Source organism: Camellia sinensis, chromosome 8 (genome assembly GCF_055761805.1).
Source record: "Camellia sinensis isolate YWXY chromosome 8, ASM5576180v1, whole genome shotgun sequence".
Lineage (NCBI taxonomy): Eukaryota > Viridiplantae > Streptophyta > Magnoliopsida > Ericales > Theaceae > Camellia > Camellia sinensis.
In genome coordinates this window covers 184,610,605-184,627,953 of record NC_138968.1, presented here as the reverse complement: position 1 = coordinate 184,627,953, position 17,349 = coordinate 184,610,605, and the positions used below count along the sequence as shown (strand labels likewise).

The window sequence follows — 17,349 nt, the reverse complement described above, 5'->3', positions numbered from 1 at the left end:
TATTTTGAGAAGAAAGTTTTAAAAAAAGTGATTGATTAAAAGTGTATGATAGAGAGAGAGATAGAGTGATAAGTAGGTAACCAAACAAAATTTTGAGATTTTTTTTAAAAAATTTATTTAATTTGATTATTCTTAAAAATTTATTTATAGAGAATTTTTTTTCAAAATTTTTTTTAAAAAACAAACCAAACAAGGCGAATGCAGTCAAGGGTGACAATGGAGATTTGTAAAGCGATTGCGGGGAAAAAGTAGAGAAAGGAGGGTGCAGTAGGGTTGGTGTGATAGAGTAAGGGGTAACAGTGGTGGGTAGCAGATGGAGGAGAAAAAGTAACTAGACGTGACAATGAGAGAGGGGGTAGTTGCAATTGAGAGAAGAAAGTGACACGATAGCTAGGAAAGAAAGGATTGGTAGTGTGTGGGAAAGGGGAATGAGAAGGGGTAATAGTGAGGTGAAAATGAACGAGGTGGTAGTTGCACTTGAGAGAAGATAGTAACACGATATGTAGGGAAGAAAGGGTTGGTGGAGTGTGAAAAATGGTAATGAAAAAGGGTTTAGTAGTAACAGGTGATGCCGGGTTAAGAGAGTCAAAGAAAGAAAATGTGGTGGCTATACAGGAAGATATGAGTGAAAATAGCTGGTAGCATGCCTTGAGGAGTCTTATTTTAGTATTTATAATACTTTTTAAATAATTTATCTCTACAAGGGATATTGTGAGATTAGAATTCTCTATAAATTCACTTATGAGGGATGAAGTGAATGTACACTATTTACTATTTAATTATTTGATGTGACACAATTATAATACAATAAATTTTATAATAATTTTTATTAATAGAGATATAACATATCAAGTGATGAACAAAAATATCATACTAATAGTAAATGTAGCATTACTTAAACAATTCATTTAGGTGTTTATAAATTGAATGCAAAATCATATATAACATTCTTACGTTTTAAAAAAAAAAAAAAAAAAAATCTACACAAAGATCTATATATTAATAAATATTATATTATGTAAAATCATATATAACATTCTTACGTTAAAAAAACAAAAAAAAAATCTACACAAAGATCTATACATTAATATATATTATATTATGTAAGAAAGTCATATCTGATTCAACACTTACAATTAGGTTCCGTTTGTAAAGTTGGATTTATAATTAAGTAGTCGTTATAAATTATCATATTAATCTTTTTATTTTTTATATATTTTTTTATTAGAAAAATAAAAAATAAACTAAAATAATAAATCCCAAACGGAACCTTATTATTACTGTTTATTCATTTGGAATGCTTTTAGAAACAACAGCCACCAAACCTTGGGCGCTTTGCTTTCGCAAAGGGTTAGGTGTATGTGTATATCTGGACAATGTGCTCTGCTTTTTTTAGGTGCAAAGGCAACAACGAAACCCAAAATACATACGTATACGTTTCTTTCTACACCAATTGAACACTTTTCTCCTTTTTTGTTAACTTTCTTAAATTTTCCCTCCATTCATTCCATCTTATTCGTACCAAAAACACCCAACATTCAATCTAAAATCACAACATTCAATCACTTCTCTTTCGTTCTCATAACTTGCAGATTCCTTTAGTCAGTGAGGAGGGACCATTTACATCATTGGCTATGAAGAGAGGATACCAAGAATCTTCGTCTTCGGCCTCTCTCGGTCCACCTCAATCCAAATTCAGACACAACTTAGAATGTATTTTTTGGGTTTTCATCAACAATCCATTTTGTACTTGATTTTGATTTGTGGGTTTGCGGAAATATAGATTGATTGTTTTGGTTTGTTAATATATTTTATGTTAGTGCTTTAGGCTTTAGATTAGTGCCTTTACTTTCGGTTAGTGGATCCACTTTTGGCATGATGATGTTTGTAATTTTCTCTCCTATATAACGGAGAGTGTACCTCTTTATTCATATAGCATTCAATACATAAATAAATCAATACATCAATTAATAATACATTAGTTTATTTACATGGTATCAGAGCTTTGTTAAGAACCTCGTATTTTCGCTTCCCCGGCGGGCGGCAGCCTCGCCTTGGCCGCCCGCCGGCCCTCTCATCTTCCAACTAATACAACTCCTCCTCTCTCTTTTTCTCTCGGTGTGCAGGGGAGGGAGAACAACCCCACAACACACAAGCTTCCTCTCTCTCTCTCTGCGCAAGTCTTCACCACTTCGTGCGGAGTCTTCATCATCTGTATCGGTACTCGAATCCCTATGGCCGAAGAAGTCCCACCATCACAGACCCAATCGGGTTCGGATCCTGATCCGTTACAGTACTGGTGCTACCACTGCGACAAACGGGTCTCCATCGAAACCCTCCCCGACGTGGTCTGTCACGAGTGCAAGAACGGCTTCGTCGAGTCCATCGCCGCCGCGAACCCCTTCCCTCCGCCGTCCCGAACCTCCGATCTCGTCGACGAACCTTACTTCGGCTCCCAGTTCCTGTTGATGGCTCCACAGGGTTGATCAACCACTTGCCCAAACTGATTACTAGACTCAACTGATTGACCTGCCTCATAAGACTGTGGCCACAACCGTTTAGGTGTAAAAGATGTGACTGGGGACAAGGGTGATGAAGGCGTAGAATTACCAGAATTACCACTTTGACTGCTTGCAACGTCAAAGATTCCAGATAATCCTGTTCCCGAACACTTTTTCTTCCTTTTCCTTCTACCCTTCTCTTTTCCAATTCTAACTGTGAGTTTACCGACTTTTGATGCTTCCCGAACATCAGAGTTCTCAACTGTGCTAGACTCTTGCAGGATACAAGATCCAAATGCCATTTCCTCTTGAGTTTGTCTCTGATTTTCAACAGTTGGATTAAGATGTTGAGCAGTTATCCCCTGTTTTGAAGCAACAACTTCACCATCAGGATATCTATTGACAGATTCAAGCATTGAGGTTTCCTCTTCTGGGGTTTCTGGTTCTGCTTCTCTAAAGAAGACCAATTCTGGGCCCCTTCATACGCATGGGGCGGCATGTTCTCTCTCCTCCCTTTTCTTTTTTTTTTAATCACACCCTACCAAACGAATCTCAAGATATCTCCAAGTGGTCTGCAAAGGAGATATTACATTCTCCAAGTGGTCTATTTTTTTATTTTTTTATTACTATTATTATTATGTTAAATAATCAATGCACTCCACTTTCTTTTTTTTTTTTTTTATCTTTATTTTATTCCCTCTTTTCCAAAGCAACCGAAAGTTGCACCCCCACTCATCATTATTTTATTTTACCTAACTTTTTTTTTTATTTTATATCTACTCAACTTTCTTTTCTTTTCATATATATATATATATATATATGTTTATTATCATATATTATTTATTTATTTATTTTATTTATTTATTTATTTTTTCATTCAAAAAAAAAAAAAAAAACCATTGCAGGTTTTCTTTCTTTTTTTTATTTTTTTATTTCACTTTATTTTTCATCTTTTATTCCCTTCTTCTTTCTTTGCCCACACACACACACACAAAAAAAAAAAAAAAAAAAAAAAAAAACCAACAAAACACACATAGGCAGTCACTGCACCCCAAACTCATTTTATTCATGTCGGGGCTCCCCCGATCACCATTTTACACCACAAAAAAAAACAAAAAAAAAAAAAACAAAAAAAAAAAAAAAAAAAACAAAACAAAACAAAACAAAACAACACACAACCAAACCAACACCACTCGGAACAGTGGGATTTTTCTTCTCTACTCTGCCGCCGGTCTCTTCTTCTTGCTTCCGTCCTGGGCGGCCTTTGCCGGTGTTGCCTCCGTGTTTCCCACTCCACTGGGCACGATCACTACTCCCTGCTCCTCCACTGCAGCATATGGCGGCCCTCCAAATCGGAACATCACGGTGGCCTTACGCTTCAGCTCCTTGTTTTCTGCCCTTAGCACGCTTATCTCTGCTCGCGCATCCTTATACATGCGTTGGAGCAGAGCCAGCTGGGAGTTTAATTGCTGCACCTCATTTGTCCTACTCTGCAGCCGGTGCGACAAGTTTGTGACCGCCGTCATGGACTCCACACATGCCTTCAAAGTATACTGATTAGCCTCCACATCCGTTTGCACTGCCATTTTTTGCTCCACCGACTGCATCGGAAAGTTCAACGGAGCAAACCCAGTGGTGTTTGGTTGAAGTTCACGGGACACCGCACCAGTTATCTCTCTTGTGGACTCGTTGAGGTCGGGAAAGAGAGTAAGCAGAGGGCGGGACGAAGAGGCCATTTTCTGGGCAACAGAGTGTTACAGAATATCTCTCGCAACAGAGTGTTACAGACTCTCTCTCTCAGCACAACGAAGAGTTTTTCAGAGGATTTCGCAGGTTTTTTTTGCCTCTGCCTCGGCCTCAGCCTCTGTCTTGGTTAAATAGCCGAGGTAGCCACGCGCATCGCGCGCCTCTTGACGTCAGACAAACGGGCACGCCAGCCAAGGCACTCACGTGCCTCGCCATCATATCTGGTACGCCTTTTGATGCATCGGGCACGCCTTTTGATGGCACGCCTTTTGAAAGATTAGGCACACCTTTTGAGGGCACGACTTTTGAGGGCTCGATATCTACATCCATGTATATTTTTTGGGCAGCCTATATACACACTCATACAGTGTCTTCTACACCGGTCAGCTTTATCAATCCCTTTGTTTCAACCTCAAATAGGTTTCTATCTTCACACCTATTTGAGTTTGAGGGGGGGTTATACACAGTATCATGTATAAGTCGCTCATGGCGCACTCCCTAAGTCGCCCCCTTGGTGCACCACCACAACCTTCTACAACGGTCTGACACGACCACACAGTGTTTGCTCAGCTTCTACATCGGTCCGACATGACCCCGTAAACTGTCTTCTACAACGGTCCGACATGACCCCGTAAACTGTCCTGCTACCTCGGTCCGACATGACCCCGTAAACTGTCCCGACATTGATTCCGGTCAGCTGCTACAACGGTCCGACATGACCCCATAAACTGTCGTCTACAACGGTCTGACACGACCACACAGTATCTGCTACAACGGTCCGACATGACCCCGTAAACTGTCTTCTACAACGGTCCGACATGACCCCGTAAACTGTCTTCTACATCGGTCTGACACGACCACACAGTGTCTGCTACATCGGTCCGGCATGACCTCGTAAACTGTCCTGCTACATCGGTCCGGCATGACCTCGTAAACTGTCCTTCTACACCGGTCCGACATGACCCCATAAAATGTCTCCTACAACAGTCTGACACGACCATACCGTGTCTCCTATCCATTTTTTATTTATCAGTTTATTTTTCTGTTTTGTTACTCTCTCCAAACTCAAGTTGGTTAGTACCTATCCTCCTTGAGTTTGAGGGGGGCTGTTAATATATTTTATGTTAGTGCTTTAGGCTTTAGATTAGTGCCTTTACTTTCGGTTAGTGGATCCACTTTTGGCATGATGATGTTTGTAATTTTCTCTCCTATATAACGGAGAGTGTACCTCTTTATTCATATAGCATTCAATACATAAATAAATCAATACATCAATTAATAATACATTAGTTTATTTACATGGTTAATCTGTTAATTGCTGGACCTTTTTTTTGCCTTCCGTTTGGATGGTGAGAAAGCAGAGGAAACTGAATGAAATTAAAATTATGAATCTTAACTTCATTCTGCATCTTTCTATTTTGAAGTATATTTTATGAAAAGGGGAAAATTGACGGTCTATTGTCGTGTTGCATTTTCTTAGGAACCAAACAGAATGTTGAATTTTGGTCGTAATCTGTTCTTTTGTTATGGTCAGGCGATGCACAGTTTCTGGAGGATGAGAGTACAAAGATATTTGCCAGGAAAGTGGCTGACCATTACAGTGCAAGAACGAATCAAACTCTAGAAGAGAGAGAAGCTAGTCCTATTATCCATTTAAAGAAACTTAACAACTGGGTAAACCTTTCAGTCTCATCAATTCAAACACATTGTTGTTCTCTTTAGAATATATGATACATGAAGGATTAAACTATTAAAGTTAATTTATGTTTTTCTTTTCTATTTCTGCTTCTTTGAACAGATTAAAAGTGTCTTAATTCAACTTTATGCTCGTCGAGGAGACGCAGTTGTTGATCTTGCTTGTGGCAAGGTACTATGTGTCCCTTATAATGTTCATATGTATATGTAGGTGTGTTTATGTGCATATTAATGATATTCCTTGGACTTCTTTTAACATTTGCTAGGGCGGAGATTTAATCAAATGGGACAAAGCAAAGATTGGATATTATGTTGGCATTGACATAGCTGAAGGTTCGGTAAGTTATTAATGCTCATTGCCTTTTTGTCCTGTTGTCTCTCCTATTTTCATGAACATTTTGTATTTATGTTAAAGTGTATTCACGCAGGTGCTTGATCATTCGCTATATATTTGTTGAAATTCCTATATTAAATTCTCAAGCCTTTCATTCTTTGTGGTCCAGCTGGCACGCAAATAGGGAAGCCTTCTTAGGCCATTCATTACTAGCTGCTTGTGCCTTTTCTTCGAGGAATGCTGTAAAAACAAACAAACTTTACAAACAAAGGAGACATGTTATTAAATGTCCTCTCTTTAAAACATGAGGTGATGTTGCAAACACAGTCAAGGTATACATAAGTTTGTACATGAAGTTCGTAAGAATTTCAGCATGTTTCCTTTTCTTCTAGGACTGAGTTTAGTTGGCCAATAAATGAGAAACATGTGGAGAGATGTTGTAAGCTCTCAGAAGAAGTTTATCTATATCCTTTTCTGGCTAGTGAGGAAAGTTCAAAAAAAGTCCTTAAATCCTTATTTCGACCTGCAACCCTGAAGGCTGGCCAGCTATGTTACATAGACTCAGGTATGGGTGTCGGGTGCGGGTGCAGGTATGTATCTACAGGTCGGACTTATTAAATCTTAAATTTAAGGGTACGCAGACTTGGAAAAAAAATATTATATTTTTATATTTTTAATCTAATATGTGAAATCAAATAGTACTATATGTAACTTATAGTGTTAAAATGACATTTATAGTAATTATACAATAATATGCACATATAATAATTGTGTTATATACAATTATATAAGAAGTATCCGTTGAAAAGTATTCGACACATATCCCATACCCTTGTCCGAGTGTCGGGTGTCCGACACGGGTATTTGATCTATTTTGAAGAGTCCGTGTAACATAGCTGGCCAGGAACACAGCATTTGGCACCTTGATGTGGTAGAGTTAGAACTCCATTTCCTTCCTTTTATCTCTTGATTCATCTCTTATTTACTATTTCCAATCCTATCATGTATATTGCCTTTTTTTCCTCCCTTACGAAATCTATCAAAATCTGACCTAACAAGCAGACACTTCAGAGAATGAGTATCAGCTCACTCATGCTCACTGGGAGACCAATCACTATGCCGCTGGTGACACTCTGTAAGAAATAATGTATAGAGAAAGAGAGAGAATAAATTGTATGTATTATTATTGATTGATATATTGATATCTATTACAATGATTCATGATTCCTATATATAGAAGAGGGTGAGTGTGTAGTAGGTAAGGAGTAGGTGAAGTGGAGGTGGTAGTGGTGTAGTGGGTTAGGTTTAGTGGAGTAGGTGAGGTGGTAGTGGTGTAGTGGGTTAGGTTTAGTGGAGTAGGTGAGGTGGTAGTGGTGTAGTGGGTTAGGTTTAGTGGAGTAGGTTTAAGTGGGTGAAGTAGGTGGAGAGTAGGTGAATTTTAACAGCCCTCGCAAACTCAAGGGGGATAGGAACTAACCAACTTGAGTTTGGAGAGAGTAACAAAACAAGAAAATACATAAAAATAAAAGAGGATAGGTGACACTGTATGGTCGTGTCAGACCATTGGTGAAGACACTGTATGGTGGTGTCATAATGGTGTAGAGGACACTGGATGGCGGTGTCAGACTAGGGGTCATGTCGGACCGTTGTAGAAGACAGTTTATGGGGTCATGTCGGACCGTTGTAGCAGACAATGTGGTGACAGTTGTTGTGACAGTTTACGGAGTCTTGCTGGACCCTTGTAGAAACTAACCGGAATCAATGTCGGGACAGTTTACAGAGTCTTGTCGGACCCTTGTAGAAACTAACCGGAATCAATGTCGGGACAGTTTACAGAGTCTTGTCGGACCCTTGTAGAAACTAACCGGAATCTATGTCGGGACAGTTTACAGAGTCTTGTCGGACCCTTGTAGAAACTAACCGGAATCTATGTCGGGACAGTTACAGAGTCTTGTCGGACCCATAAAGGAGCTAACCGGAATCAATGTCGGGACAGTTTACAGAGTCTTGTCGGACCCATTAAAAAAGTCACACCCTCAAAAGGTGCGCCCAATTTTTCAAAAGGCGTGCCATCAAAAGGCGTGCCATCAAAAGGCGTGCCCAATTTATCAAAAGGTGTGCCGGACATGATGGCGAGGCACGTGAGTGTCTTGGTTGGCGTGCCCGTTTGTCGGCTGGTGGCAAGAGGCGCGCGATGCGCGTGGCTGCCTCGGCTATAAGACGGAGGCTGAGGCTGAGGCAGAGAAAAGCTGCGAAAAACCTCTGAAACAAACTCTTCCTTTGCTGAGAAACTCTGTAATACTCTGTAACCAACCCGTCTCTGAAACACTCAGCAACATGGCCTCTTCTTCCCGTCCAGCTACCCAGAACATGGCCTCCTCTTCCCGTGGTTTGCTCACGCTCTTTCCAGAACTGAACGAGTCCACAAGAGAAATAACTGGTGCGATGGCCAGTGAACCTCAACCAAACACCTCTGGTTTTGCTCCATTGAACTTTCCGATGCGGTCGGTGGAGCAAAAAATGGCGGTGCAAACTGATATTGAGGCCAATCAGTATACTCTGAAGTCATGTGTGGAAACCATGACGGCGGTCACAAACTTGTCGCACCGGCTGCAGAGCAGGACAAATGAGGTGCAACAGTTAAACTCCCAGCTGGCTCTGTTCCAACGCATGTATAAGGATGCGCGAGCAGAGATAAGTGTGCTAAAGACAGAAAATAAGGAGCTGAAGCGGAAGGCCACCGTGATGTTCCGATTTGGAGGTCCTCCATATGCTGCAGTGGAGGAGTATGGGGGAGTGAACGTGCTCGGTGGACAAGGAAACACGGAGGCAACACCGGCAAGGGCCGCCCAAGACGGTGGCAAGAAGAAAAGACCGGCAGAATAGGCGAGAAGAAAAATCCCACTGTTCCGATTTGTGTTGGTTGTGTTTTGTTTTGTTTTGTGTTTTTTTATTTTTATTTTTATTTTTATTTTTTTTTTATGGTGTAAAATGCTGATCGGGGTTGATCCCCGGCATGAAGAAATGACAAGTTTGTAAAATGTTGTTTTTTTTTTTTTTTTTTTTTTTTTTTTTTTTTGGGAGTGTTTTGTTGAAAAAATAAAAATAAAATGAAAGAAAACAAGGGAGAAAGAAAATAGATAAAAAAAATATTTATAGATGGATTATATGAAAAACATCAGTGAGATTGTTTCAAAATAAAGTGGGGTATTTAAAAAAGAGGAAAAGTGACTTGGAAAAAATAAATAAAAATAAGTGATTTTTGAAATCAAATGGAGAAGAGAGAGGGACAAACCCATGTGATAAAGTGGAGAGAGAGTCGGTGAGTGGGGTGCAAAAGGTGAAGGAGAAATGATGGATTGAAAATGGTTTGGGTCAAAAGTGGACACTGTTAGTGGGGAACATGAGTGCATTGATTATTTGATATAATAATAATAATAATAAAAATAAAAAGTTAGAACAGTTGGAGAGAATGAGTGGAGTATGGTAAGGGTTTCATCCAAAGCCAAAATTCCTGCAGCGAATCACTTCGCAAATCCTAGCATGAGTTTTTTCTCTTTCCAGGCTTATTCATGAATTTCCTGGTGATTTCAAGAGCCTCTGGTGGCATTGTGGCAGAGAACACCCCAACCTGGATTTTGGGTGGCAGCAACTGAGAACACCCCAACCTGGATTTTGGGTGGCAGCAACTGGAAAATATCATAGATCTGATTTTTAAAAACCTCGTGACAGCATTTCATCAGCTTCATCCAAGACAAACATTTTGATGTAAACAGGGCGAAGTGATTGTCTCCGCAACATGTCAAACACACGACCAGGAGTACCAACAACAACATGAACCCCACTGGAGAGAATGCGCTGATCTTCGCGCACACTAGTCCCTCCAACACAAGCATGAACCTTCACACTTTGCTGGGCAAGTTCAAGAGTGGGTGGAAGAACCAAAGCTTGGCACTCAACCAAGCTATAATCTAGCTGCTGCAGAATTCCAGAGCAGAATGTTGCAGTGTTTCCAGTTCCAGACTGTCTCGTCATATGAGGTGAAGAATTCTTCTCCATCAGCCTCACACATGACTACAGTTGCACAAATCTTTGTTGATTTTATCAGCGGAATAGGTTGAGGTCCGGCGGGCGGCTAAGGTGAGGTTGCCGCCCGCCGGGGAAGCGAAAATACTAGGTTTTAAACCAGCTCTGATACCATGTAAGAAATAATGTATAGAGAAAGAGAGAGAATAAATTGTATGTATTATTATTGATTGATATATTGATATCTATTACAATGATTCATGATTCCTATATATAGAAGAGGGTGAGTGTGTAGTAGGTAAGGAGTAGGTGAAGTGGAGGTGGTAGTGGTGTAGTGGGTTAGGTTTAGTGGAGTAGGTGAGGTGGTAGTGGTGTAGTGGGTTAGGTTTAGTGGAGTAGGTGAGGTGGTAGTGGTGTAGTGGGTTAGGTTTAGTGGAGTAGGTTTAAGTGGGTGAAGTAGGTGGAGAGTAGGTGGATTTTAACTCACTCTATATTTCCCTTTTGGTACAAGTGTTTCAAAACACCCCCACTGGACTTGGCCCCTTTCCTCCAGGTGGACAGGTGGAATTACATTTCTTGTGGTTGTTATGGTTCTTAAGGCCTTTGGCCCTTCAATTTACCTAAAATTAAAATGAGTGAATTGAATAAATAAAATCCTCGGAAGTGCAATCATTTCTCTTTATTTCACATGATGGGACCATTTTAAATAACTTTCCATCTTGTCACCTGCTGCTACCTTTAGCTTAGCACAAAGCCAAAGTTCTACATGCTCTTGCTATATATATTCTTTTTGGATAGTTTTCTTTTTTGCTCTTCCCCTTAGTATGAGAACGTCAAATTTTGAAAGTTCATGTTTGCCTAGTGGTTGATTATTCATTGGTTTGCAGGAGTATACTTTCTGTCATCTTTGGGTGGCTATATTTTTTATTTTAGAAATTAGCCTCTAATCCATTGTTCTCAACAATTTTGTACAGATAGAAGACTGTCGTGCACGCTATAATGGCGATGCAGACCATCATCAACGTCGAAAAAAGTTCACATTCCCTGCACGCCTAATATGTGGAGATTGCTATGAGGTAACTTTGCACGACTTTATGTGATGAATAGTCCTGCTGAGTTTTGGGGGATATTGATGAAGTCCGGAACTTGGAATTTACTTGGCTGGTGTACTTTATATTTTAATCACTTAATTGCAAGCCGAAGTTACATTAAAAACTAATGACCTTATGAGCTGCTTTGTCCATTATATTAGTACTGAACAAATACCTTGATTAAAGTTAGCTTGAATCCAATTGTTGGAAAAAAATATTTTAATTCTGGCTTCTGATCTCTGTCTCTGGTTATCAGGTCCGCCTGGATAAAGTTTTGGAAGAAGATGCACCATTTGATGTTTGTAGTAGCCAGGTGACTGATTCTTTTGATGTTGGAGTAAACAATTAAATGTTCTTCGTTGGGTTGGGATACCTAATATCCAGTCATGGGCTGAGAGGCATCTTTCCTTGTCATCGAAGTTTCATATTATGTAGTGTTTTCGGTGTAGCTAGACATTATCTGTTGCTTGGTTATTATTTTAGGAATTAGATATTAGCAACAAGACTTTGCAAGACAGAACGTAAAAAAGGCAAAAGAATCGTTTAGCTGATGTCTATGAAGATTTTTACCATTCAAAAACCGCACTTCCTCGAAATAGTCCAGCTAGCTATTATTCTGTCTTCATTAGATTGGGGTGATCTTTTGATAGCCATTTGACCTTGGGAATTCCAATACTCTTGTAAGTAAATGACTTCAGGGTTCTTTGCATTGGTCAATTTCTTTTCAATTTTTTCATTGTCTTTTAAAACTCTTGTGGTGAAATACAGGTATCCTTGCATTTTTGCTTCTAAAATTTGAAATTTAAAATACTAGTCTTACTTTGTAACTTTTTATTTTTCCGCTATGTTATTTGTTTAATAAGAGCAAATAGCTACTCTGGGCATAAATTTAGGAAATGCTTTTTCTTTTTCTTTTTATGCAATTTATGGATTATTTATGGTTATTCAAACTGCAGTGTATTATAATGAAAACCATCAAAACTTGAAATTTTGCAGTTTGCCCTGCATTACTCATGGTCTACTGAGGCACGTGCACGTCGGGCCTTGGCCAATGTATCAGCATTGCTTCGTCCAGGAGGCATCTGTATTGGAACAATGCCTGATGCCAATGTTATCATCAAAAAGCTTAGAGAAGGTCTTGATTTTTATTATGTCTCTCTCTTCTTTGTTCTGTTTTTTTTTTTTTTTTTTTGCAAATTTACAAAAATGTTAAAACTTTTGAGCCTTAACTGAAATTTAAAGATTTTCATTATTTATGAGTGTTAGCTAACAAATTTAAAGTTTTCTCATTTCATTTTTATCCTTAAATTTTCTTCTTTTCTATGTTCTTTCTTCTTCCTCTTTGTTTTTCTGTCTCTCTTTAGTAGAGAGAATAATTTGTTAGATGATACCTACCACAAAAAAAAAATGGTCAGATGATACAAGAGGCTTTTCTACGGCTTAGATTTCCTTGTTCTCTAGCAATTTTTTTTGAACTCCGTAATAATTTCATTTTTTTAGAGATTTAGGGTGTGTTTGGTTTGGTTTTGGGAGATAAATTTTCAAAAAAAATCTTGAGGAAAGAGTTTAGAAATTTTTTTGGTTTGTTTGGTTGTATACTTTGAAAATAGTTTTGGAGTATGGAAGTTTGGGATGATTTGATATTTTATTATAGTTGAGTAGATGTGTGTGAGAGAAAAAAGTAATTGAGAAGGAGAAAGGAGAGAGAAAAGAGATTGATTGATGTGTAGGAAAGAGAGAGTGATTTTGGAAAAATTTCCAACCAAACAAGACCTCAATTCTTACTTTTGACATGGAGAAGAAACCTCATCAATCATGGGTGTTTATGTCAATGTTGTCTGTTGATGCTCTTTTATGAACCCTCCAGCATCCGCAAATACCAGATTTGCGCATGAACTACTATAGAAGATGAATTTGACTGAATTACTGAGGGGTGGATAAACTTGGGCTAATTGACAAATAGAGTCAATTTACTAGAATTGATAATTATTGATAAACCATTACTAATTGATTATGAGATAATTGGGAAGTGGAAGAAAAATGAGGTGACCTGTCACCAAGGTTCTGAAAAGCGGTTGCGGTCGCCGTAACGGTGGCGGTGGCGGTGGCGGTGGCGGTGGCGCAGTTGCGGTTGCGGGGTGTAAAGGCCATAGCGTAACGGTTACGGTAACCGGAATCGTGAATTTTTTTATTTTTCGCACAATTTGAAAAAACTTACCAATATGCACATTTTTTTTCCATGATCATATTTATTAGGTTTTAAAATAAATATTGATCAATTTTTATAAATTTTTAAGTTTGATCCAATATATTTCATATTTTTAAATCACTATAAACTGAGTTTTTTACATTTTATTTTAATAATTAATGACTTTATATTTTACAAAAAATAATCACTAACTATTATATATAAGATAAACAATGACAAAAGTAAGAGAATAAATAAAAGTCTAAATATATATATATATATATTAATCAAGCCAAATAGATAATGACCACACTTATTATTAGTATTATTATTTTCAAACAATATATAAATAGACACACAAACAAAATCGTTGAGTGATAATAGCTGAATAGAATAGCATAGGTCTTACAACTTCAACAAATCAATAACATATTTTTCATCTTCCCTATTCTCTCTTTCTATCTTTTGTTCCTCCATCTTCCCTTTTCTCTCTCTATCTCTCTTCTCCCATTTTCAACTTTTTTTTGTGTGTGTTTTTTTTAAAGAAGCAATTTGGAACCGTTACGTAACAGTGCGTAACAGGCCGTTACGCACCGTTACGACCGCTATAGTAACCGCTACGGCCGATATACCTGTGAATCTCAATCATACTGCAAAAGCGGCCGTAACGGGTGACGGCAACTACCACAACCGTTACGTAACGGCGTTACGTAACGGTTGCGGCCGCTTTTTAGAATCTTGCCTGTCACTCATAATCATCGATTGTCTTCTCCCTTCAATTTTTTTATGTCAAGTAATTTGATTAATTTAAAAAAGGTCTAATCGTTATGAACTTCTTGTTTTCTGAACAAGATAATATGCATGTGTGAACCAAAAGATCTTTACTTGATTTTTAGAATACAAGTGTTGAAACTGTTGGCAAGTTACACCGGTTTTTTCAATTTCTGGTTGATGTGATTTTCTCTGTGAGTATGCAGCCAAAGGACTGGTTTTTGGTAATAGTGTTTACTGGATACGTTTTGATGAAGAATTTTCTGAGAAGGTAATTTTTTTTTGTCTCGTACATGTAGATCTCTGGGGTATTAGTCATTATTGTTTTCATTTTACCATTGGAGACACTATCTGACAATTAGGGATTATTTCTGTTTTTGGGTTCAGAAATTTAAATCTTCAAGCCCCTTTGGTATAAAATACAAGTTCCACCTTGAGGTAACCATTCCTTTCTCTGATTTCTGTGTCTGAAGTTGGTTATATTTTCCTAAATAGGGCCCATGGTTGTAGTTGATGTATTTAATTTTCGCCTCTTTGGGCTCTATGCTAGATTTAATTAAAAAGAATAATGCATTGTGTTACTTCGTAGATTTTCCATGCTAGAAAATAAAAGTTCTCATCCTGCAACTCTTTATCGCAACACCTCTAGGTTCTCTTCATTTGATTATTGTATATTATTCCATCGTACAGTTCTATTGCTATATTAAGTCTGCATTTTATGTTTAGATCTACCACAAATATGTTGAAACACCAAACCTTTTCCTGCAGGATGCTGTTGATTGTCCAGAGTGGATTGTTCCTTTTCATGTCTTCAAATCATTGGCAGAAGAGGTATAAATTTACTTGGTGCATTAATACATGTTAGTCTATCCCTTCTGTCTACTTAAAAGTGGTCATCTCTTCTTTTAAACACGGAAATGGTGGTGTGAAAAAGCCTATATACTTTGGATTGGCAACAACTGAAGTGCTAGACTGTCCTCTAAACATACTAATTTTTGTTCTTTCATCATGGGATGGCCGCATTAGCTCATGTTTTTAGAAAGGATAAGAAGGTAGTCCTGTCATGCATTGAGTGAATAGTGCAATCTTGAATATTACCGTGAGGGAGAAAAATTTAAATGAGTAATAGTGCCCCATCAATCAAATGCAAATTTATGTCTTTCCCTTGTACTGTTTAGAACCTGTTGAGCTGTGTGATGCTCTCTTGACAGCCTCATTTTAGATGAACATGTAAAAGTTTTTAGCATTAAGCTGTGTAATAAGTCTGATAGATACGCTTTGCTTGTATGAGTTATGCAGTATGATTTGGAGCTAGTTTTTGTGAAAAATTCGCATGTATTTGTGGATGAATACTTGAAGAGACCAGATTTTGTTGAGCTCATGCGTAGGCTTGGTGCCTTGGGTGACGGAAACCAAGGGCAGAGTAAGTTTTCCATTCTATTTGTTTCTTTCTTGTTCTTTTTCTTTTCCCAATTTGCCTAGCAACAGTCTACCCTAGTGTTAGATCGCGTTTGTGTTGTGTCATCTTAAGTTTGTGTGAAAATCTCCTCAATACTAACCTAACCTATTTAACTAATTGCGTCAAAAATCCTCCTGATGCTAACCTGATCTGCTTATAAATGTGTCAATCCAAACACAACACAAAGGTAGTCATATCAAATTCGAAATATGTGAGTTTGACACTAACTTGACCTATTTATCTTTTGTGTTATTAAATCGTGTTACATTTGAGTTAGTGTAAAAAATTAGCCAACCCCAATCTGCTAACTTCGTCGCTAATTCATGTCATTTGGAAAATTCCCTCCCCTACTTGAAATGTTGATTATTAAAATGATGGCTTGTAATGTCCAGGTACATTAACACCAGATGAGTGGGAAGTAGCTTATTTATACTTGGCATTTATATTGAGGAAGGTAAGGATTACATTCATGCATGTTGTTGAGAATAACATGGAATTTATTACTGTTTTTCACTCTATTTAGTTTGTTCGTGTGTCAAAAAGTTTGTATGTGCAATTGACACAGAAGAGGTGAAAATTTGTGACCTTTAGCTTGTGTTTGGTTGGGAGATTTAGGGAGGAATTTGGAAAGGGAGAGGGAAAGGAAAGGGAAAATGTATGTAAAATTAGATGAAATATAAGTATATTTTATTTATATTTCACCTACCTTTTCTCTTTGGGAAAACTACGTACAGGTGGGAGAAGAGGAAAAAAATGGGAAAAAAAATAACTAATATACGAGGGGTGCCAGGTGTCTGTGGTGGGGTGCAAATGAAAGACTGTGAGGGTGAAAAATGTCACTTGCACCCCTTTATGTATTGGTAATTTTTTTTTTCCTTCTCTCATCTGTATGTAGTTCCTCCTTTCTCTTTATCTTTTCAAATCCCTTTCCAAATCCCCCAAATCCCCCAACCAAACAGAGTGTTAGGGATGAAATTTTTTTATTTGTTGCAGCGAGGCCAGCCGGAGCAGAAGAGAGTAAATAGTAGACGAGACAAAGGCAAGATGCAAATATCAAAAGACATTATGTATGTTGGCAGTGAAATTTGATTAAACAGCAGAAATTAGTAGCAAGTCATCTTCATACAGGACCATAGTTACCGAGGCATGGAAGAATATCGATCAGGCCATAGATAAACAACCGAAGTTGGATGCGATTCATATTTATCGTCCATAAGTTCGTCATGGACTTGATACAGCTATTCAATTTTGTAGAATTGTAGTGTTGCAATGCCATTGTTGGTTTTCCCAGCTGTTGCAACTGGTGGCTAATAAAATACTAGCCCTTAAGAGCAGTGGAGGAAGTTGTGTGACCCAACTCCAAGAGTAAGACCCCATTTTGGCAAACTGGGAACATTATTGAATTGAATATATGTGATAATGTGACAGATCACAGGCATTTGTTGTGGCAGTTCAATTCACTAATTTCCTTTTTATCTCTTTTTTGTCAGGATTTGACGAGAGAGAAAAAAAAAATGAAAAGGTGAATAAAATAAAAT

The 17,349-nt window shown here is 38.1% G+C and overlaps 1 protein-coding gene and 2 long non-coding RNA genes across 3 annotated transcripts; 2 read left to right on the top strand and 1 right to left on the bottom strand.

The window, feature by feature from the left end:
- The first annotated feature begins 1,314 nt into the window (after nt 1-1,314).
- On the top strand, nt 1,315-17,261 carry LOC114294432 (mRNA cap guanine-N(7) methyltransferase 1). The gene is made up of 13 exons (XM_028238567.2): nt 1,315-1,713; nt 5,782-5,921; nt 6,046-6,114; nt 6,209-6,280; nt 11,277-11,378; nt 11,650-11,706; nt 12,390-12,528; nt 14,559-14,623; nt 14,740-14,790; nt 15,121-15,183; nt 15,652-15,775; nt 16,204-16,265; nt 16,805-17,261. Exons 1-13 carry the CDS (start codon nt 1,635-1,637, stop codon nt 16,898-16,900), a joined length of 1,119 nt encoding a protein of 372 aa, XP_028094368.2. The 5' UTR covers nt 1,315-1,634; the 3' UTR covers nt 16,901-17,261.
- On the top strand, nt 7,411-7,804 carry LOC145797366 (uncharacterized). Its single transcript, XR_014338822.1, has 2 exons — nt 7,411-7,635; nt 7,678-7,804. It is a non-coding gene; the product is annotated as an uncharacterized LOC145797366 (long non-coding RNA).
- LOC145797365 (uncharacterized) lies at nt 9,696-10,072 on the bottom strand. The gene is made up of 2 exons (XR_014338821.1): nt 9,945-10,072; nt 9,696-9,907 (listed from the first exon to the last, which is right to left on the bottom strand). It is a non-coding gene; the product is annotated as an uncharacterized LOC145797365 (long non-coding RNA).
- Nucleotides 17,262-17,349: the final 88 nt, after the last annotated feature.